The sequence below is a fragment of the Bombina bombina genome, chromosome 11 (assembly GCF_027579735.1).
Source record: "Bombina bombina isolate aBomBom1 chromosome 11, aBomBom1.pri, whole genome shotgun sequence".
Taxonomy (NCBI): domain Eukaryota; kingdom Metazoa; phylum Chordata; class Amphibia; order Anura; family Bombinatoridae; genus Bombina; species Bombina bombina.
Window position 1 is genome coordinate 20,140,126 of NC_069509.1, and position 22,558 is coordinate 20,162,683.

The following is a 22,558-nucleotide window of genomic DNA, read 5'->3' on the forward strand; positions in this document are numbered from 1 at the left end:
GGGTCAGTGGGACAGACCCCTAAAATCGGGACTGTCCCTCGAAAATCAGGAAAGTAGGGGGTATAAAAGTTCGTGTGTGTATATAAGTATGTTTGCGTGTGTGTGATGTGTGTGTATGAGTATGTTTTTGTGTGTGTTGTGTATGAGTATCTGTGTGTATATATAAGTATGTTTTGTGTGTGTATGAGTATGTTTGCGTGTGTGCATTGTCTGTGCATGAGTATGTTTTTGTGTGTGTTGTATATGTGTATGAGTATGTTTGCGTGTGTGTTTGTGTGTATGAGTATGTTTGCATGTGTGTTTGTGTGTATGAGTATGTTTGTGTGTGTGTATATAAGTATGTTTGCGTGTGTGTTTGTGTGTATGAGTATGTTTGTGTGTGTAGAAGTATGTTTGCATGTGTGCATATAAGTATGTTTGCGTGTGTGTGTTTGTGTGTATATAAGTATGTTTGCATGTGTGTTTGTGTGAATGAGTATGCTTGCGTGTGTGTTTGTGTGTATGAGTATGTTTGTGTGTGTGTAGAAGTATGTTTGCATGTGTGTGTTTGTGTGTATGAGTATGTTTGTGTGTGTGTTTGTGTGTATGAGTATGTTTGTGTGTGCATATAAGTATGTTTGCGTGTGTGTGTTTGTGTGTATATAAGTATGTTTGCATGTGTGTTTGTGTGAATGAGTATGTTTGCGTGTGTGTTTGTGTGAATGAGTATGTTTGCATGTGTGTTTGTGTGTATGAGTATGTTTGCGTGTGTGTTTGTGTGTATGAGTATGTTTGCGTGTGTGTTTGTGTGTATGAGTATGTTTGCGTGTGTGTTTGTGTGTATGAGTATGTTTGCGTGTGTGTTTGTGTGTATGAGTATGTTTGCATGTGTGTTTTTTGTATGAGTATGTTTTTGTATATTTATTTTGTGCCTAAGGTGCATGATTTTGTTCTTTTTCATCATGTGATCTTCTGTAAATGATTTCTCTGCTAACTGACTTGTTTTTCTTTCAGTTTCATTATGAGACTGCAGCTATTTGTGGAAGAATTTGTTACATAGTCCGCTAAACCCCCAAAGAAGCAACTTGTCTCCAAGAGGTAGGTACTGTGATATGAGAATGTTGTGAGAGAGGGTTACTGGGTGAGAGTCCTGTACTGTGATGTGAGAGGGGTGTGATAGAGGGTCACTGGGCGAGAGAACTGTACTGTGATATGAGAAGGGTGTGAGAGAGAGTCACAGTGCGAGAGTACTGTACTGTGATGTGAGAGAGGGTCACAGTGCGAGAATCCTGTACTGTGATGTGAGAGGGGTGTGAGAGAGGGTAACTGGGCAAGAGAAATGTACTGTGATGTGAGAGGGGTGTGAGAGAGGGTAACTGGGCAAGAGAAATGTACTGTGATGTGAGAGGGGTGTGAGAGAGGGTCACAGTGCGAGAGTCCTGTACAGTGATGTGAGAGGGGTGTGAGAGAGGGTAACTGGGCAAGAGAAATGTACTGTGATGTGAGAGGGGTGTGAGAGAGGGTTACTGGGCGAGAGTCCTGTACTGTGATGTGAGAGGGGTGTGATAGAGGGTCACTGGGCGAGAGAACTGTACTGTGATATGAAAAGTTTGTGAGAGAGAGTCATAGTGCGAGAGTCCTGTACTGGGATTTGAGAGGGGTGTGAGAGAGAGTCATAGTGCGAGAGTCCTGTACTGTGATTTGAGAGGGGTGTGAGAGAGGGTCACAGTGTGAGAGTCCTGTACTGTGATGTGAGAGGGGTGGGAGAGGGGTAACTGGGCAAGAGAAATGTACTGCGATGTGAGAGGGGTGTGAGAGAGGGTCACAGTGCGAGAGTCCTGTACTGTGATGTGAGAGGGGTGGGAGAGAGGGTAACTGGGCAAGAGAAATGTACTGTGATGTGAGAGGGGTGTGAGAGAGGGTAACTGGGCAAGAGAAATGTACTGTGATGTGAGAGGGGTGTGAGAGAGGGTAACTGGGCAAGAGAAATGTACTGTGATGTGAGAGGGGTGTGAGAGAGGGTCACAGTGCGAGAGTCCTGTACTGTGATGTGAGAGGGGTGTGAGAGAGGGTTACTGGGCGAGAGTCCTGTACTGTGATGTTAGAGGGGTGTGAGAGAGGGTTACTGGGCAAGAGAAATATACTGTGATATCAGAAGTGTGTGAGAGAGGGTCACTGGGCGAGAGTCCTGTACTGTGATGTGAGAGAGGTGTGAGAGAGAGTTACTGGGTGAGAGACCTCTACTGTGATGTGAGAGGGGTGTGAGAGAGGGTGACTGGGCAAGAGTCCTGTACTGTGATGTGAGAAGGGTGCGAGAGAGAGTCACAGAGCGAGAGTTCTGTACTGTGATGTGAGAAGGGTGCGAGAGAGAGTCACAGGGCAAGAGTTCTGTACTGTGATGTGAGAGAGGTGTGAGAGAGGGTCACTGGGCGAGAGTCCTGTACTGTGATGTGAGAGGGGTGTGAGAGAGAGTTACTGGGTGAGAGACCTGTACTGTGATGTGAGAGAGGGTGACTGGGCAAGAGTCCTCTACTGTGATGTGAGAGGGGTGTGAGAGAGGGTGACTGGGCAAGAGTCCTGTACTGTGATGTGAGAAGGGTGCGAGAGAGAGTCACAGAGCGAGAGTTCTGTACTGTGATGTGAGAAGGGTGCGAGAGAGAGTCACAGGGCAAGAGTTCTGTACTGTGATGTGAGAGAGGTGTGAGAGAGGGTCACTGGGCGAGAGTCCTGTACTGTGATGTGAGAGGGGTGTGAGAGAGAGTTACTGGGTGAGAGACCTGTACTGTGATGTGAGAGAGGGTGACTGGGCAAGAGTCCTCTACTGTGATGTGAGAGGGGTGTGAGAGAGGGTGACTGGGCAAGAGTCCTGTACTGTGATGTGAGAAGGGTGCGAGAGAGAGTCACAGAGCGAGAGTTCTGTACTGTGATGTTAGAGGGGTGTGAAAGAGGGTATTCTCAAGAGAACTCTACTGTGATGTGAGAAGGGTGTGAGAGAGGGTCACTGGGCGATAGACCTGTACTGTGATGTAAGAGAGGTGTGAGAGAGAGTTACTGGGTGAGAGACCTGTACTGTGATGTGAGAGGGATGTGAGAGAGGGTCACCGGGCACGAGACCTCTACTGTGATATGAGAAGGGTGTGAAAGAGGGTCACTGTAAGAGAGACCTGTACTGTGATGTGAGAGGGGTGTGAGAGAGGGTCACTGGGCAATAGACCTGTACTGTGATGTAAGAGAGGGTCACTGGACAAGAGCCCTGTGATGTGAGAGGGGTGTGAGAGAGGGTCACCGGGCACGAGACCTCTACTGTGATGTGAGACGGGTGTGAAAGAGGGTCACTGGAAAAGAGACCTGTACTATGATGTCAGAGGGGTGTGAGACAAGGTCACCGGGCAAGAGACCTCTACTGTGATGTGAGAGAGGTGTGAGAGAGGGTCACTGGAAAAGAGACCTGTACTATGATGTGAGAGGGGTGTGAGAGAGGGTCACTGGGCAAGAGCCCTGTGATGTGAGAGGGGTGTGAGAGAGGGTCACTGGGCAAGAGCCCTGTACTATGATGTGAGAGGGGTGTGAGAGAGGGTCACCGGGTGTGAGACCTGTACTATGATGTGAAAGGGGTGTGAGAGAGGGTCACCGGGCGCGAGACCTGTACTGTGATGTGAGAGGAGTGTTAGAGAGGGTCACTGGGCAAGAGACCTCTATTGTGATGTGAGAGGGGTGTGAGAGAGGGTCACTGGGCAAGAGACCTCTACTGTGATGTGAGAGGGGTGTGAGAGAGGGTCACTGGGCAAGAGACCTCTACTGTGATGTGAGAGGGGTGTGAGAGAGGGTCACTGGGAAAGAGCCCTGTACTATGATGTGAGAGGGGTGTGAGAGAGGGTCACTGGGAAAGAGCCCTGTGATGTGAGAGGGGTGTGAGAGAGGGTCACTGGGCGCAAGACCTGTACTGTGATGTGAGAGGGGTGTGAGAGAGGGTCACTGGGCGCAAGACCTGTACTGTGATGTGAGAGGGGTGTGAGAGAGGGTCACTGGGCGCGAGACCTGTACTGGGATGTGAGAGGGGTGTGAGAGAGGGTCACTGGGCGCAAGACCTGTACTGTGATGTGAGAGGGGTGTGAGAGAGGGTCACTGGGCGCAAGACCTGTACTGTGATGTGAGAGGGGTGTGAGAGAGGGTCACCGGGCGCTAGACCTGTACTGTGATGTGAGAGGGGTGTGAGAGAGGGTCACAGGGCAAGAGACCTCTACTGTGATGTGAGAGAGGGTGTGAGAGAGGGTCACCGGGCGCTAGACCTGTACTGTGATGTGAGAGGGGTGTGAGAGAGGGTCACCGGGCGCTAGACCTGTACTGTGATGTGAGAGGGGTGTGAGAGAGGGTCACCGGGCGCAAGACCTGTACTGTGATGTGAGAGGGGTGTGAGAGAGGGTCACCGGGGGCGAGACCTGTACTGTGATGTGAGAAGGGTGTGAGAGAGGGTCACCGGGCGCGAGACCTGTACTGTGATGTAAGAGGGGTGTGAGAGAGGGTCACCGGGCGCTAGACCTGTACTGTGATGTGAGAGGGGTGTGATAGAGGGTCACCGGGCGCTAGACCTGTACTGTGATGTGAGAGGGGTGTGAGAGAGGGTCACCGGGCGCGAGACCTGTACTGGGATGTGAGAGGGGTGTGAGAGAGGGTCACCGGGCGCAAGACCTGTACTGTGATGTAAGAGGGGTGTGAGAGAGGGTCACCGGGCGCTAGACCTGTACTGTGATGTGAGAGGAGTGTGAGAGAGGGTCACCGGGGGCGAGACCTGTACTGTGATGTGAGAGGGGTGTGAGAGAGGGTCACTGTAAGAGAGACCTGTACTGTGATGTGAGAGGGGTGTGAGAGAGGGTCACTGGGCGCTAGACCTGTACTGTGATGTGAGAGGGGTGTGAGAGAGGGTCACCGGGCGCTAGACCTGTACTGTGATGTGAGAGGGGTGTGAGAGAGGGTCACCGGGCGCTAGACCTGTACTGTGATGTGAGAGGGGTGTGAGAGAGGGTCACCGGGCGCGAGACCTGTACTGTGATGTGAGAGGGGTGTGAGAGAGGGTCACTGTAAGAGAGACCTGTACTGTGATGTGAGAGAGGGTGTGAGAGAGGGTCACCGGGCGCTAGACCTGTACTGTGATGTGAGAGGGGTGTGAGAGAGGGTCACCGGGCGCTAGACCTGTACTGTGATGTGAGAGGGGTGTGAGAGAGGGTCACCGGGCGCGAGACCTGTACTGGGATGTGAGAGGGGTGTGAGAGAGGGTCACTGTAAGAGAGACCTGTACTGTGATGTGAGAGAGGGTGTGAGAGAGGGTCACCGGGCGCAAGACTTGTACTGTGATGTGAGAGGGGTGTGAGAGAGGGTCACCGGGCGCTAGACCTGTACTGTGATGTGAGAGGGGTGTGAGAGAGGGTCACCGGGCGCGAGACCTGTACTGGGATGTAAGAGGGGTGTGAGAGAGGGTCACCGGGCGCTAGACCTGTACTGTGATGTAAGAGGGGTGTGAGAGAGGGTCACCGGGCGCGAGACCTGTACTGGGATGTAAGAGGGGTGTGAGAGAGGGTCACCAGGCGCTAGACCTGTACTGTGATGTAAGAGGGGTGTGAGAGAGGGTCACCGGGCGCTAGACCTGTACTGTGATGTAAGAGGGGTGTGAGAGAGGGTCACCGGGCGCTAGACCTGTACTGTGATGTAAGAGGGGTGTGAGAGAGGGTCACCGGGCGCTAGACCTGTACTGTGATGTAAGAGGGGTGTGAGAGAGGGTCACCGGGCGCGATACCTGTACTGGGATGTAAGAGGGGTGTGAGAGAGGGTCACCGGGCGCGAGACCTGTACTGTGATGTAAGAGGGGTGTGAGAGAGGGTCACCGGGCGCGAGTCCTGTACTGGGATGTAAGAGGGGTGTGAGAGAGGGTCACCGGGCGCGAGACCTGTACTGGGATGTAAGAGGGGTGTGAGAGAGGGTCACCGGGCGCGAGACCTGTACTGTGATGTAAGAGGGGTGTGAGAGAGGGTCACTTCAATAGCAGCAGAAGTTCTCAGCATTGGCAGAATAAATCCATATATTTAAAGGGATAGGAAATTCAAAATTAAATTTGCATGATTCAGCTAGAGCGTGTCATTTTAAGACACTTTTAAATTCACTTCTATTTTCAAATGTGCTTCATTCTCTTAGTATCCCTTGTTAAAAAATGAATACGCACATATCATACACCAGTGGGAGCTGCTGCTAATTGGTGCCTGCACACATTTGTCTCTTGTGATTGGCTAACTAGGGCCTAGATTTAGAGTTGGGCGGTAGCCGTGAAAACCAGCGTTAGAGGCTACTAACGCTGGTTTTTACCGCCCTCAGGTATTTGGAGTCACTGAAAAAAGGGTCTAACGCTCACTTTTCAGCCGCGACTTTTCCATACCGCAGATCCCCTTACGTCAATTGCGTATCCTATCTTTTCAATGGGATCTTTCTAACTCCGGTATTTAGAGTCGTGTCTGAAGTGAGCGTTAGAATTCTAACGACAAAACTCCAGCCGCTGAAAAAAAACAGGAGTTAAGAGCTTTTTGGGCTAACGCCGGTTCATAAAGCTCTTAACTACTGTGCCCTAAAGTACACTAACACCCATAAACTACCTATGTACCCCTAAACTGAGGTCCCCCCACATCGCCGCCACTCGATTAAATTTTTTTAACCCCTAATCTGCCGACCGCCACCTACATTATACTTATGTACCCCTAATCTGCTGCCCCTAACACCGCTGACCCCTATATTATATTTATTAACCCCTAACCTGCCCCCCACAACGTCGCCGCCAGATACCTACAATAATTAACCCCTAATCTGCTGACCGCAAAGCGCCGCCACCTACATTATAGCTATGTACCCCTAATCTGCTGCCCCTAACACCGCCGACCCCTATATTATATTTATTAACCCCTAACCTGCCCCCCTCAACGTCGCCTCCACCTGCCTACACTTATTAACCCCTAATCTGCCGAGCGGACCGCAGCGCTACTATAATAAAGTTATTAACCCCTAATCCGCATCACTAACCCTATAATAAATAGTATTAACCCCTAATCTGCCCTCCCTAACATCGCCGACACCTAACTTCAATTATTAACCCCTAATCTTCCGACCGGAGCTCACCGCTACTATAATAAATGTATGAACCCCTAAAGCTAAGTCTAACCCTAACACTAACACCCCCCTAACTTAAATATAATTTAAATCTAACGAAATTAATTAACTCTTATTAAATAAATTATTCCTATTTAAAGATAAATACTTACCTGTAAAATAAACCCTAATATAGCTACAATATAAATTATAATTACATTGTAGCTATTTTAGGATTAATATTTATTTTACAGGCAACTTTATCATTATTTTAACCAGGTACAATAGCTATTAAATAGTTAAGAACTATTTAATAGTTACCTAGTTAAAATAATTACAAAATCACCTGTAAAATAAATCCTAACCTAAGTTCTAATTAAACCTAACACTACACTATCAATAAATTAATTAAATAAAATACCTACAATTACCTACAATTAAACCTAACACTACACTAGCAATACATTAATTAAATACAATATCTACAAATAACTACAATGAAATAAACTAACTAAAGTACAAAAAATAAAAAAGAACTAAGTTACAAAAAATAAAAAAATATTTACAAACATAAGAAAAATATTACAACAATTTTAAACTAATTACACCTACTCTAAGCCCCCTAACAAAATAACAAAGACCTCCAAAATAAAAAAATGCCCTACCCTATTCTAAATTACTAAATTAAAAGCTCTTTTACCTTACCAGCCCTGAACAGGGCCCTTTGCGGGGCATGCCCCAAAGAATTCAGCTCTTTTGCCTGTAAAAAAAAACATACAATACCCCCCCCCAACATTACAACCCACCACCCACATACCCCTAATCTAACCCAAACCCCCCTGAAATAAACCTAACACTAAGCCCCTGAAGATCTTCCTACCTTGTCTTCACCCTGCCAGGTTCTCCGATCGGTCCAGAAGAGCTCCTCCGATGTCCTGATCCAAGCCCAAGCGGGGGGCTGAAGATGTCCATGATCCGGTCGAAGTCTTCATCCAAGCGGGGCAGAAGAGGTCTTCCATCCGATTGAAGTCTTCATCCAGGCGGCATCTTCTATCGTCATCCATTCGGAGCGAAGCGGCAGCATCCTGAAGACCTCTGACGCGGAACATCCATCCTGCCCGATGACTGAACGACGAATGACGGTTCCTTTAAGGGACGTCATCCAAGATGGCGCCCCTCGAATTCCGATTGGCTGATAGGATTCTATCAGCCAATCGGAATTAAGGTAGGAATATTCTGATTGGCTGATGGAATCAGCCAATCAGAATCAAGTTCAATCCGATTGGCTGATTCGATCAGCCAATCAGATTGAGCTCGCATTCTATTGGCTGTTCCGATTAGCCAATAGAATGCGAGCTCAATCTGATTGGCTGATTGGATCAGCCAATCGGATTGAACTTGATTCTGATTGGCTGATTCCATCAGCCAATCAGAATATTCCTACCTTAATTCCGATTGGCTGATAGAATCCTATCAGCCAATCGGAATTTGAGGGACGCCATCTTGGATGACGTCCCTTAAAGGAACCGTCATTCGTCGTTCAGTCGTCGGGCAGGATGGATGTTCCGCGTCGGAGGTCTTCAGGATGCTGCCACTTCGCTCCGGATGGATGACGATAGAAGATGCCGCCTGGATGAAGACTTCAATCGGATGGAAGACCTCTTCTGCCCCGCTTGGATGAAGACTTCGACCGGATCATGGACATCTTAATCCCCCCGCTTGGGCTTGGATCAGGACATCGGAGGAGCTCTTCTGGACCGATCGGAGAACCTGGCAGGGTGAAGACAAGGTAGGAAGATCTTCAGGGGCTTAGTGTTAGGTTTATTTAAGGGGGGTTTGGGTTAGATTAGGGGTATGTGGGTGGTGGGTTGTAATGTTGGGGGGGGGGTATTGTATGTTTTTTTTTACAGGCAAAAGAGCTGAATTCTTTGGGGCATGCCCCGCAAAGGGCCCTGTTCAGGGCTGGTAAGGTAAAAGAGCTTTTAATTTAGTAATTTAGAATAGGGTAGGGCATTTTTTTATTTTGGGGGTCTTTGTTATTTTGTTAGGGGGCTTAGAGTAGGTGTAATTAGTTTAAAATTGTTGTAATATTTTTCTTATGTTTGTAAATATTTTTTTATTTTTTGTAACTTAGTTCTTTTTTATTTTTTGTACTTTAGTTAGTTTATTTCATTGTAGTTATTTGTAGATATTGTATTTAATTAATGTATTGCTAGTGTAGTGTTAGGTTTAATTGTAGGTAATTGTAGGTATTTTATTTAATTAATTTATTGATAGTGTAGTGTTAGGTTTAATTAGAACTTAGGTTAGGATTTATTTTACAGGTGATTTTGTAATTATTTTAACTAGGTAACTATTAAATAGTTCTTAACTATTTAATAGCTATTGTACCTGGTTAAAATAATTACAAAGTTGCCTGTAAAATAAATATTAATCCTAAAATAGCTACAATGTAATTATAATTTATATTGTAGCTATATTAGGATTTATTTTACAGGTAAGTATTTAGCTTTAAATAGGAATAATTTATTTAATAAGAGTTAATTTATTTAGTTAGATTTAAATTATATTTAACTTAGGGGGGTCTTAGTGTTAGGGTTAGACTTAGCTTTAGGGGTTAATCCATTTATTATAGTAGCGGTGAGCTCCAGTCGGCAGATTAGGGGTTAATAATTGAAGTTAGGTGTCGGCGATGTTAGGGAGGGCAGATTAGGGGTTAATACTATTTATTATAGGGTTAGTGAGGTGGATTAGGGGTTAATAACTTTATTATAGTAGCGGTGCGGTCCTGTCGGCAGATTAGGGGTTAATAAGTGTAGGCAGGTGGAGGCGACGTTGTGGGGGCAGATTAGGGGTTAATAAATATAATATAGGGGTCGGCGGTGTTAGGGGCAGCAGATTAGGGGTACATAGGGATAATGTAAGTAGCGGCGGTTTACGGAGCGGCAGATTAGGGGTTAAAAATAATATGCAGGGGTCAGCGATAGCGGGGGCGGCAGAATAGGGGTTAATAAGTGTAAGGATAGGGGTGTTTAGACTCGGGGTACATGTTAGGGTGTTAGGTGAAGACGTAGGAAGTGTTTCCCCATAGGAAACAATGGGGCTGCGTTAGGAGCTGAACGCGGCTTTTTTGCAGGTGTTAGTTTTTTTTCAGCTCAAACAGCCCCATTGTTTCCTATGGGGGAATCGTGCACGAGCACGTTTTTGAGGCTGGCCGCGTCCGTAAGCAACTCTGGTATCGAGAGTTGCAGATGCGTTTTTAAATGCTCTACGCTCCATTTTTGGAGCCTAACGCAGCCATTCTGTGAACTCTCAATACCAGAGTTATTTTTATGGTGCGGCCAGAAAAAAGCCGGCGTTAGCTACGCGGGTCGTTACCGACAAAACTCTAAATCTAGCCGTAGATTTGTTCAGCAGCTGGCAGTAGTGCAATGCTGTTCCTTCAGCAATGGATAACAAGAGAATGAAGCAAATTTGATAGTAGAAGTAAATTGGAAAGTTGTTTAAAATTGTATGTTCTATCTGAATCATAAAATAAAATGTTGGGGTTTACTATCCCTTTAATGTATTTGTTTATAAGAATTAGACATCTACCCTTCATGTATTTCACTGACTGTGACGTGCATCTTGGGTTGTCAGATGTCCTGTATTTAACTGAACAGCCCAGTATTTTAGCAAGCTGTAAAATCTATACAAAATTACTGGACACTAACAGCTAAATGGAAAGTTCCTTCTATGCATCTATTCATTACAAATATGGCCAACAAAGAAGTAACACTGTGCATTTGCTATTATTTGTGTTCTACGTAATAGTCAGTGAACAATCAGGATAGTAAACTTTATAATTATTAAACGTTTATGTAGTTTAAATAAATTAGCTAAGCACCAGGGTGTAAAAACTTTCTCAATACATTGTTTAATATAAGCTTGTTTTTCTACTGCCAAACTTTAATTTGAAGGAGCCAATCCACAGATAGAAGTTGCTACTGTCCTATCTTATCACCTCTGCTGAGGCCAGTTTGGAACAGCTATGTAGCAGGGTTAGGTTTATGAAAACCGTTACATTAAAAGATAAGGAAGCAAAATAAATAATGAAACATTATTGCAGGAAGTGTTGTGTTTTACTGCATGTAATTAACATAGCTTCATAATTCACATGAATGCTTTAAAGGGACAGTAAAGTCAAAATAAAACTATAAAGATTCAGACAGAGAAGCATTTTTAAACAATTTTTCAGTTTACTTCTGTTATCAAATTTGCCTTGTACTCTTGGTATCTTTTATTGAAGAGTAAAACTAGATAGGCTCATAAGCGCTCAGTAATGTGCACGTCTTTAGTACACTATGGCAACAGTGTTTTGCAACATTGTATAACACAGCTACAAATAATGTTGCAAAACATTGCACGCTTCTGAGCTCTTACTAGTTTTAGTCTTCATTAAAAGATACCAAGAGAACAAAGCAAATGTGATAACAAAAGTACATTCAATTTTTTTTTTAAATTACATGCTCTATCTGAAAGATAAAATAATCATTTTGACAGTACTGTCCCTTTAAGTAAACCATATTTAACACATGAGAAAAAAAGTTTGAATGTTTAGTAATTTTCTGTCCCTTTAACTAGGAAAGCATATGTAGGTATGCAACATTGGAAAACTCTATTAATTAACCCTTTTGCTGCTAAGCCTTTTTCACACCTTTGTGCTAAGCATGTGTGAGCTTGTTTTTGCTGATGAAACACTATAGTAAGTCATATTTATGTGAGTAACCCACACAAATGATATGTTATTTTTTTAGCAGAGCCAGCAGATTCAGAATATACCATTATGCTATATAAATTTCATTGCATATGAAAAATGTTAAAAAAATGTATATTATTTGTTAAGATTTTGGTAAATACCATTGAAAATAGCAGGTGAGCACTTTTATTACTGTGATCACCTTAGGTAACAAGAGAGGAGGAGAGTAGGATGTTGTGAGCAGAGCGTAGGGAATGGGGGGGAGGGAGAGTATCTGGACACAAGGTCTGAGATATAGGGGGGAGCAGTGCAGTTGAGGGCCTTGTATGTCAGAGTTAGAAATTTGTGTTTAATCCTTTAGGCAAGAGAAAGCCGGTGAAGGGATAGGCAGAGAGGTGCAGCAGATGAAGAGCAATGGGTATGGAAGATGAAGCTGGCAGAGGCATTCATTATGGATTGTAAACGTGCTAGGTGGCAGCTAGGGACACCAGAGAGAATGGAGTTGCAGTATTCGAGGCAGGAAAGGATGAAAGAGTTGATTAAAATCTTAGTTGTGCAAGGAAGTGTAGTATTAGAGCTGTTTTTAAGGTGGAAGCAGCAGGATTTGGCCAAGGACTGAATATAAGGAGTGAAAGAAAGATCTGATTCAAGTGTGACCCCAAGACATCGGGCATGTGGGGTAGGGGTGATGATGGAGTTATCGACAGTAATAGAAAAATGGTAGGTGGAGATTTTGAAAGAAGGGGGGGGGGAGAATAAGGAGCTCAGTTTTGCAGAGATTTGGCTTAAAGTAGTGAGAGGATATCCATGATGTGATATGAGAAATACAGTTAGTGACAAGGGTTCAGAAAGAAAGAGATAGGTCTGGCGCAGAAAGGTAGATTTGTGTGTCATTGGCATAGAAATTATATTGAAACCCATGGGACTTTATTTAGGAACCTAATGATGACGTTTAGATTGAGAAGAGAAGGGAACCAAGGACAGAGCCTTGTGGTACCCCAATATAAAGTGGTACCAGGGCAGAGGATGCCCCAGAAAAGGCTACACTAAAGGTACGGTTAGACAGGTAGGAAGAGAACCACAAGAGGGCTGTGTCGCAAATGCTGAAGGATAGGATGGTTTGGATCAAAAGAGTGTGGTCAACAGTATCAGTGGCAGACAGATCAAGGAGGATAAGCAGAGAGCAGTGGCCTTTAGACTTTGCTGTAAGTAGGTTGTTAGTAACCTTAACAATTGATGTCTCTGTTGAGTGATGGGGGTGAAATCCAGATTGCAGTGGATCAAGGAGGGAGTTTAATGTAAGGAAATGGGATAGACGTGCATATTGCTTTTGAACAAACTTTGAGGCAAGAGGGAGTAGGGAAATAGCGCGGTAATTGGATGGGGAGGTTAGATCGAGAGAAGTTTTAGAGATGAGGGAAATATACCGGTACTGAGAGAGAGGTTGAAAATGTGTGGGAGTATACCTGTAAGGGTAGAAGAGAGGGAGGGGAGTAGCTGTGAGGAAATATGATTGGGAGGAAAGGTAGTGAGGTGAGAGGACTGTATAAGGCTAGAATTTCTTCCTCAGTAAGGGGCAAAAAAGCTGAATATATGGCTATGTGGGTTTTCGATGATTGCAAGCTTTTGAGGGGGTGGGAAACTGTAAGTATATTGAGAGCTGATTTTGTTTCTGATTAAGTCAATTGTGTTATTGTAGTGACTGGCAAAATCTTGATCTGAGACTGAGAGGGAAGTTGTATTTGTAGGTGGGGGTAGGCAGAGAAGAGTATTGAAAGTATAGAACAGATGTTTTGGGTTTGAAGAAAGAATAGAGATACAAGTAGATAAGTAATATTGCTTATAAAGGCTAAGGGCAGAATACTAGGAGTTCAAGATGAACTTGTATTGAAGAAAGTCAGGTGAATTCTGAGATTTTCTCCAGTATCGCTCAACAGTATGGGAACATCTGCTTAGGTACCTTGTCAGAGGATGAGTGTGTGATTTCCAAGCTATAGTAGGAGGGGCCAAATTCTCAAGGACTGATGTAAGGGTGGAATTATAGTGGCAGATTGGTCAGGGCAGGAAAAGGAGGAGATAGAAGAGAGCAGAGGTTTGAGAGAGCTAGCGATCTGTTGCTGATCCAATGACTTAATGCTTTTGTGAAGTTTGGTGTGAGGGGTAGAAGGAGGTATAGTTGTAGGGAGGGATATGATGTTGCAAGTGAGGAGATGATGGTCAGAATGTGGAAAAGGTGAGTTTGTGAAGTTTGAGATAGTGCATCGATAGCTAAAAATCAGATCAAGGGAGTGACCATCTTTGTGAGTGGGAGAGTCAGTCTATTGTGACAGACTGAAAGAGGAAATGAGTTGCAGAAGATATAAAGTAACAGGTAGAGAAGATCTTAAGCTAACAATCTAAAGGAGAAGGTGTAACACAGAAGGTGAAAGAGAAGAAATGTCAGATGTATGTGAATTAATGTGAAATTAGTAGATGTTAACAAGTCAACGACCTGAGATGAGGTATTACATGTGGTATAGTCACATGCAGTGGCTCTGGCTGATTAAAGAGGATGGGGAGGGGCAAATACAGGGTCACATAGAGCAAAAAAAAAATGTGTAAAATAGGAGACTGCAGACATAATCGCATATGTTCTGTAGGTGAACACAATGAGCTCGATTTATCAAGCTCTTCTCTAAACTGTGACTGCAGGTTCGCACAAGAGAACCTGCAGTCAGGAATTATCAAGCAGTGGTCATCAGACCGCTGCTTCCCTGCCCTGTTATCCACCTCTTAAGCCTATACATCTATGAGGAATGTTAATGTTACCACCAGTTTCCAAACTTTAACACCTCAATGAAAACAAGCCCCAGGGCCTAGTTTGCATTGAGATGGTAAAGTTCGGAAACTGGTGGTAACATAGAAAATCTCCTTAGGCTTTAATGGAGATAAATCTTTTTATCACCAGTTTCCAAAATTTACCATTTCAATGGAAACTAGGCCTTAGTTTGTCATTTCAATGTCTTCCATGATCCATTTGTAAGTTTTAGTTGAGCCAAATCTATGGACTTTTTGGTAAATCTTGGTATATTATTTTTAGTCACTTTAAAAACACGACCTATAATCTTCAATCTTTTGGCTTGTTTGTCAACAGCTCAATAATGGTGTCTCAAAACGTGGGTATCTTCTCAAGGGATGGAGAGAGCTGCTACAGTTGGTTGGTCACATACCTCTTGACATTTCTAGCACTAGGGGACGTCCATCCTGTTTACATCACCAATAACAACTACCATAGTGTGAGAGAAAATATATCATTATGCAACTTTGCCATTTTGTATCACACAAAGAGAAGAGGAAGAGTTAATATCACTGATGTAACAGACTCTCTGTATGAGGATGAACTAAATATGTTATCACGTTCACTAGGTAAGATGATATTTATTACTCAAGCTAATAAAAATATAAGTGACTTATTGAGTTTATAGACAGAATAATGTGTAAGATTGAGACTATATGTCCTACAAGATCAGCTTTCTTTTATCACTTTACTATGCATAGCAATACAGGCACTTTCAGAGCTCAATGTGGCACCCCTGCACCTGTCAAAGCATCCCTGTTGATATAGTGGTGTGCCTTTAATCTACAGACCCCCAAGACCCGATATTTAAAGCCCAGAAGCCCATTTTAAAAACATCCCCCACATAGTTTTGAATGGTCAGGTGATTACTGTGGTGATCGCCCGGTGAGAATAATTTTGCATTTATTTAAAGGGACACTGAACCCAAAAAAATTATTTTGTGATTCAGATAGAGCATGCAATTTTAAGCAACTTTCTAATTTACTCCTATTAGCAATTTTTCTTCGTTCTCTTGCTATCTTTATATGAAAAAGAAGGCATCTCAGCTTTTTTTCTTGGTTCAGAACTCTGGACAGCAGTTTTTGATTGGTGGATGAATTTATCCACCAATCAGCAAGGACAACCTAGGTTGTTAACCAAAAATGGGCCGGCATCTAAACTTACATTCTTGCATTTCAAATAAAGATACCAAGAGAATTAAGAACATTTGATAATAGGAGTAAATTAGAAAGTTGCTTAAAATTTCATGCTCTATCTGAATCACAAAAGAAAAAATTTGGTTACAGTGTCCCTTTAAGTGGAAGTTAATTGGAGTCCCTATGTGCATATCAAAGTTATACACAGATACCCAAAGGTTCTTTTTTATATGTAGATAACCTTTTTCTCTTTTTACAACTGAGTTTAAAAAAAAAATCACAAACACACACTATTTTAATTACAATATTGTTATTAAAATTGTAATACAAGTATACATTTTAATATACATTTTGTTGCAGAGTTCTCACGTCATGTTATAAAGATAGATAGAAACGTTCCCTAAAGACCTGTCTATGCAGGGAAGCTTATCACCCGACTTATTAACAAACTAACTTCACTTAACTAACAGTTGCCCTCTATCTACTCACTAATATCATTCTCACCTTTGCAGTCCCCACCTCCTGTTTCCCATCCTCCTACCCATCTAGATTGTAAGTTCCCACGGGAATAGGGCCCTCAAAAAGCCACAGCCTAATAAAATGGGTTGAGTTTGTAGGTATAATCAGATCTCATTACTTTATCACATTGTGTACATATACCGGCTTCTTTATCTTATATCTTTCCATAAGCCATTCACCAATACTTGGAGAGAACAATAGAAAATTAACATTTTATTACCTTATCTCTTCTATACCCCACTGGGAGTGTAATTTATTCTACTGGCTGTGTTAACACAGCTTGTCCTTTAGGCCAAAAACTTTCAGAATAGGTGGGGGACTGTACAGGCTAAAGAAACTATTTTAAATGCCAATATAAGGGTAATGGAAATAATTGTAAACAATTTAATAAACTCCAGCAGGTAAAGTGGATCATTGGGAACAAATTACAGGGGGGAAAATTTTTGGGTAAACTGTTCCTTTAAATATAAGCAGAACCTAAAAATCAAAAAGATCTTCGTACAGGAGGTGGAAAAGGCTCAGCAGTTAAAGGGTTAAACCAACTGAAAACCAATAATTCACAGCATATTTGAGTCTTAAATTAATTTACATGGAAAGTAAGGTTAATATAATGAGGCCTACCGCAACCGTAAAGCCGTCAACCGCAAATACGCTGGAATTCCGCAGTGCAATTATGGAGAGCCTGATTCCCCTTAGTTATCAAACCCTACAGATCGGCAAAAGTAGAAATTTGTGACGTAACGTTATTATAATAAAATTACATTAAACTATATTAAATTAATAATTAATCTAACCTAACTTTTATAATAAAATTACATAAAACTACAAATTAAATTAACTATATTGTATATTTAAACACCTAACCCTACTCAAATAATTTAAATCTACACAAAAAAATTACTAAATTAACAAAAACTAACAACTAAGTTACAAAAAATAACAAACACTAAGTTACAAAAAATATATTTTTTTTTATCAAAGCTTTAAACTAATTACACCTAATCTAAGGGCCCTATGAAAATAACCCCCCCCCCCCCAAATAAATAAAAACCTAGCCTACAATAAACTACAAATAGCCCTTAAAAGGGCCTTTTGCAGGGGCAATGTCCCAAAGAAATCAGCTCTTTTACCTGTAAAAAATAAATAAAAATACCCCCCAACAGTAAAACCCACCACCCACACAACCAACCCCCCAAATAAAAAGCTAACTAAAAAAACCTAAGCTCCCCATTGCCCTGAAAATGGCATTTGGATGGGCATTGCCCTTAAAAGGGCATTTAGTTATTATTTATTATCCAATCAGCCAATAGAATGCGAGCTCAATCCAATTGGCTGATTGGATCAGCCAATAGGATAAAAACTCAATTCCATTGGCTGAACAGCCAATAGGATTTTTTCAACCTTAATTCCGATTGGCTGATAGAATTCTATCAGCCAATCAGAATCTAAGGGACGCCATCTTGGATGACATCATTTAAAGGAAGCTTCATTCGTCGGTAGTCGTCAGAAAGAAGAGGATGCTCCGCGTTGGATGTCTTGAAGATGGAGCCGCTCCGCGCCGGATGGTTGAAGATAGAAGATGCCGTCTGTATGAAGACTTCTGCGGGCTTGGATGAAGACTTCGGCCGCTTCATTGACGACTTCTTCCGGCTTCTTGGAGGAAGGATGTCGGATCTTCAAAACTGTAAGTAAATCTTCTGGGGTTAGTGTTAGGATTTTCTAAGGGTTTATTGGGTGGGTTTTAGTTTTAGATTAGGGTTTGGGCACCGAAAAATAACTAAATGCCCTTTTAAGGGCAATGCCCATCCAAATGCCATTTTCATGTCAATGGGGAGCTTAGGTTTTTTTTTAGTTAGCTTTTTATATGGGGGGTTGGTTGTGTGGGTGGTGGGTTTTACTGTTGGTGGTGTATTTGTATTTTTTTTTTACAGGTAAAAGAGCTGATTTCTTAGGGCCAATGCCACGCAAAAGGCCCTTTTAAGGGCCATTTGTAGTTTATTGTAGGTTAGGGTTTTTTTTATTTTGGGGAGGCTTTTTTATTTTCATAGGGCCCTTAGATTAGGTGTAATTATTTTAAAGCGTTGATAATTTCTTTTTTGTAACTTAGTGTTTATTTTTTTGTGTAACTTAGTGTTTGTTATTTTTTGTAACTTAGTTGTTAGTTTTTGTTAACTTACTGCTAGATTACGAGTCTTGCGTTAGCATTAAAAAGCAGCGTTAAGAGGTCTCAACGCTGCTTTTTAACGCCCGCTGGTATTACGAGTCTTGCAGGTACAGGTGTACCTCTCACTTTTTCGGCCAGACTCGAAAATACAGCAAATCCACTTATCCTATTTATTCAATGGGATTTCCCTAACACCGGTATTATAAGTCTTCCAAAAAGTGAGCGGTAGACCCTCTCCTGTCAAGACTGGTACCGCATTTTAAAGTCAGTAGTTAAGAGTTTTATGGTCTAATGCCGTAGCAAAAAACTCTTAACTAAAGTGCTAAAAAGTACAGTAACACCCATAAACTACCTATTAACCCCTAAATCGAGGCCCTCCCACATAGCAAACACTATAATAAATATTTTAACCCCTAATCTGCCGAACCGTTCATCGCCGCCACTATAATAAATATATTAACCCCTAAACCGCCGCACTCCTGCATTGCAAACACTAGTTACATTTATTAACCCCTAATCTGCCGTCCCTAACATCGCTGACACCTATCTACATTTATTAACCCCTAATCTGCCCGCCCAACGTCGCCGCCAATATATTAAAGTTATTAACCCCTAAATCTAACCCTAACCCCCCCTAACTTAAATATAATTTAAATAAATCTAAATAAAATTACTATCATTAACTAAATTATTATTATTTAAAACTAAATACTTACCTATAAAATAAACCCTAAGATAACTACAATATAACTAATAGTTACATTGTAGCTAGCTTAGGGTTTATTTTTATTTTACCGGCAACTTTGTATTTATTTTAATTAGGTAGAATAGTTATTAACTATTTAATAGCTACCTAGTTAAAATAAATACAAATTTACCTGTAAAATAAAACCTAACCTAAGTTACAATTACACCTAACATTACACTATAATTAAATTAATTTCCTAAATTAACTACCATTAAATGCAATTAAATACAATTATCTAAAGTATGAAAAAATACAAACACTAAATTACAGAAAATAATAAAATAATTACAAGAATTTTAAACTAATTACATCTAATCTAATCCCCCTAATAAAATAAAAAAGCCCCCCAAAATAGTAAAAAGCCCTACCCTACACTAAATTACCAAAAGCCCTTAAAAGGGCCTTTTGCGGGGCATTGCCCCAAAGTAATCAGCTCTTTTACCTGTAAAAAAAAGTTCAATACCCCCCAAACATTAAAACCCACCACCCACACACCCAACCCTACTCTAAAACCCACCCAATACCCCCTTAATAAAACCTAACACTAACCCCTTGAAGATCACCTTACCTTGAGAAGTCTTCATGGCCCTCCAGATGGGCAGAAGTCTTCATCCAAGCCGGGAAGAAGAGGTCCTCCAGACAGGCAGAAGTCTTCATCCAGACGGCATCTTCTATCTTCATCCATCTGGCGCGGAGCGGCTCCATCTTCAAGACATCCGATGCGGAGCATCCTCTTCTTTCTTCGTCCGACGACTGATTGAAGGTTCCTTTAAATTACATCATCCAAGATGGCGTCCCTTGAATTCCGTTTGGCTGATAGAATTCTATCAGCCAATCGGAATTAAGGTAGAAAAAATCCTATTGGCTGATGCAATCAGCCAATAGGATTTTACTTCAATCCTATTGGCTGATTGGAACAGCCAATAGGATTGAGCTCACATTCTATTGGTTGTTCCATCAGCCAATAGGATATTTTCTACCTTAATTCCGATTGGCTGATAGAATTCTATCAGTCAATCGGAATTGAAGGGATGCCATCTTGGATGACGTCATTTAAAGAAACCTTCATTCAGTCGTCGGACGAAGAAAGAAGAGGATGCTCCGCGTTGGATGTCTTGAAGATGGACCCCCTCCGTGCCAGATGGATGAAGACTTCTGCCCGTCTGGAGGACCTCTTCTTCCCGGCTTGGATGAAGACTTCTGCCCATCTGTATGACCACTTCGCCTGGCTTCGTTGAGGACTTCGGCCCGGTTGGGTGAAGACTTCTCAAGGTAAGGTGATCTTCAAGGGGTTAGTGTTAATAATACTTTTATTAAGGGGGTATTTGGTGGGTTTTAGAGTAGGGTTAGGTGTGTGGGATTTAATGTTGGGGGGGGGTATTGTACTTTTTTTTTTACAGGTAAAAGAGTTGATTACTTTGGGGCAATGCCCCGCAAAAGGCCCTTTTAAGGGCTATTTGTAATTTAGTATAGGGTAGGGCTTTTTATTATTTTGGGGGGCTTTTTTATTTTATTAGGGGCATTAGATTAGGTGTAATTATTTTAAAATTCTTGTAATTATTTTATTATTTTCTGTAATTTAGGGTTTGTTTTTGTTGTACTTTAGATAATTGTATTTAATTGTAGTTAATTTAGGGAATTAATTAATTTTAGTGTAGTGTTAGCTGTAATTGTAACTTAGGTTAGGTTTTATTTTACAGGTAAATTTGTCTTTATTTTAACTAGGTAGCTATTAAATAGTTAATAACTATTTAATAACTATTCTACCTAGTTAAAATAAATACAAACTTGCCTGTAAATAAAAAAAAAAACCTAAGCTAGCTACAATATAACTATTAGTTATATTGTAGCTAGCTTAGGGTTTATTTTATAGGTAAGTATTTAGTTTTAAATCAGAATAATTTAGTTAATTGTAGTAATTTTATTTTGATTTATTTAAATTATATTTAAGTTAGGGGGGTTAGGTTTAGACTTAGGTTTAGGGGTTAATAACTTTTATATAGTGGCGGTGACGTTGGTGCGGCAGATTAGGGGTTAATAAATGTAGGTAGCTGGCGGCGTTATTGAGAGCGGCAGAGTAGGGGTTAATAAATATAATGTAGGTGTCGGCGATGTTGGGTGCAGCAGATTAGGTGTTAATAACTATAATGTAGGTGGCGGCGGTGTCCAGAGCGGCAGATTAGGGGTTAATAATATAATCTAGGTGTCGGCGATGTCAGGGGCGGCAGATTAGGGGTTAATAAGTGTAAGATTAGGGGTGTTTAGACTCGGGGTTCATGTTAGGTATAAACATAAATTGTATTTCCCCATAGGAATCAATGGGGCTGCGTTAGGAGATCAACACTGCTTTTTTGCAGGTGTTAGGTTTTTTTTTTCAGCCGGCTCTCCCCCATTGATCACTATGGGGAAATCGTGCACAAGCACGTTTAGCCAGCTCACCGCTACCGTAAGCAGCGCTGGTTTTGAGGTGAGATGTTGAGCTAAATTTTGCTCTCCACTCACTTTTTTGTGGCTAACGCCGGTTTTGTAAAAACCCGTAATACCAGCGCTGTCTGTAAGTGAGCATAAACTGCTCGTTAGCACCGCACCCCTATTACCGCAAAACTCGTAATCTAGGCGTTAATACTTTTTTAGTGTAGATTTAAATTATTTGAGTAGTGTTAGGTGTTTAAATATATAATATAGTTAATTTAATTTGTAGTTTTATGTAATTTTATTATAAAAGTTAGGTTAGATTAATTATTAATTTAATATAGTTTAATGTCATTTTATTATAATAGTTAGAATAGGTTAATTATTAGTTTAATATAGTTTAATGTAATTTTATTATAATAGGGTAGGTTAATTATTAATGTAATATAGTTTAATGTAATTGTATTATAATAGTTAGGGTAGATTAATTAATAGTTTAATATAGTTTAATTTAAATCTAAAGGTAAGTTTAAATTTATTCTAAGATAGGGATGAGTTAATATTTAATATAAAGTTAGCGGGTTGTTAGGTTTAGGGGTTAATAGGTTAATTTAGTTTATGGTGCTGTGGGGGCTGGTGGTTTAGGGGTTAATAACTTTATGTAGGTGGTGGTGGTATAGGGGGTGGTAGATTAGGGGTTAATAAGTATAATGTAGGTGGCGGTGGGCTCCGGGAGCGGAGGAATAGGGGTTAATAACTTTATTTAGTTGCGGCGGGGTCGGGGAGCGGCAGGATAGGGGTTAATAAGTTTAGCGTTGTGGTGGGCTTCGGGAGCAGAGGGGTAGGGGTTAATAAGTTTATTTAGTTGCGGTGGGGTCCGGGAGCGGTGGGAAAGGGGTTA

The 22,558-nt window shown here is 41.8% G+C and overlaps 1 protein-coding gene across 2 annotated transcripts in view; it reads left to right on the top strand.

Moving 5' to 3' along the window:
- Window positions 1–1,021: 1,021 nt before the first annotated feature.
- The window catches only part of LOC128642453 (uncharacterized), a 34,555-nt gene continuing 13,018 nt past the window's right edge, over window positions 1,022–22,558 (top strand). For both annotated transcript variants that reach the window (XM_053695223.1, XM_053695224.1), the window contains exons 1-2: window positions 1,022–1,077; window positions 14,976–15,247. In XM_053695223.1, the coding sequence (XP_053551198.1) occupies window positions 14,983–15,247 (265 nt within the window). In that variant the 5' untranslated portion in view covers window positions 1,022–1,077; window positions 14,976–14,982. The remainder of the gene's footprint in view (window positions 1,078–14,975; window positions 15,248–22,558) is intronic.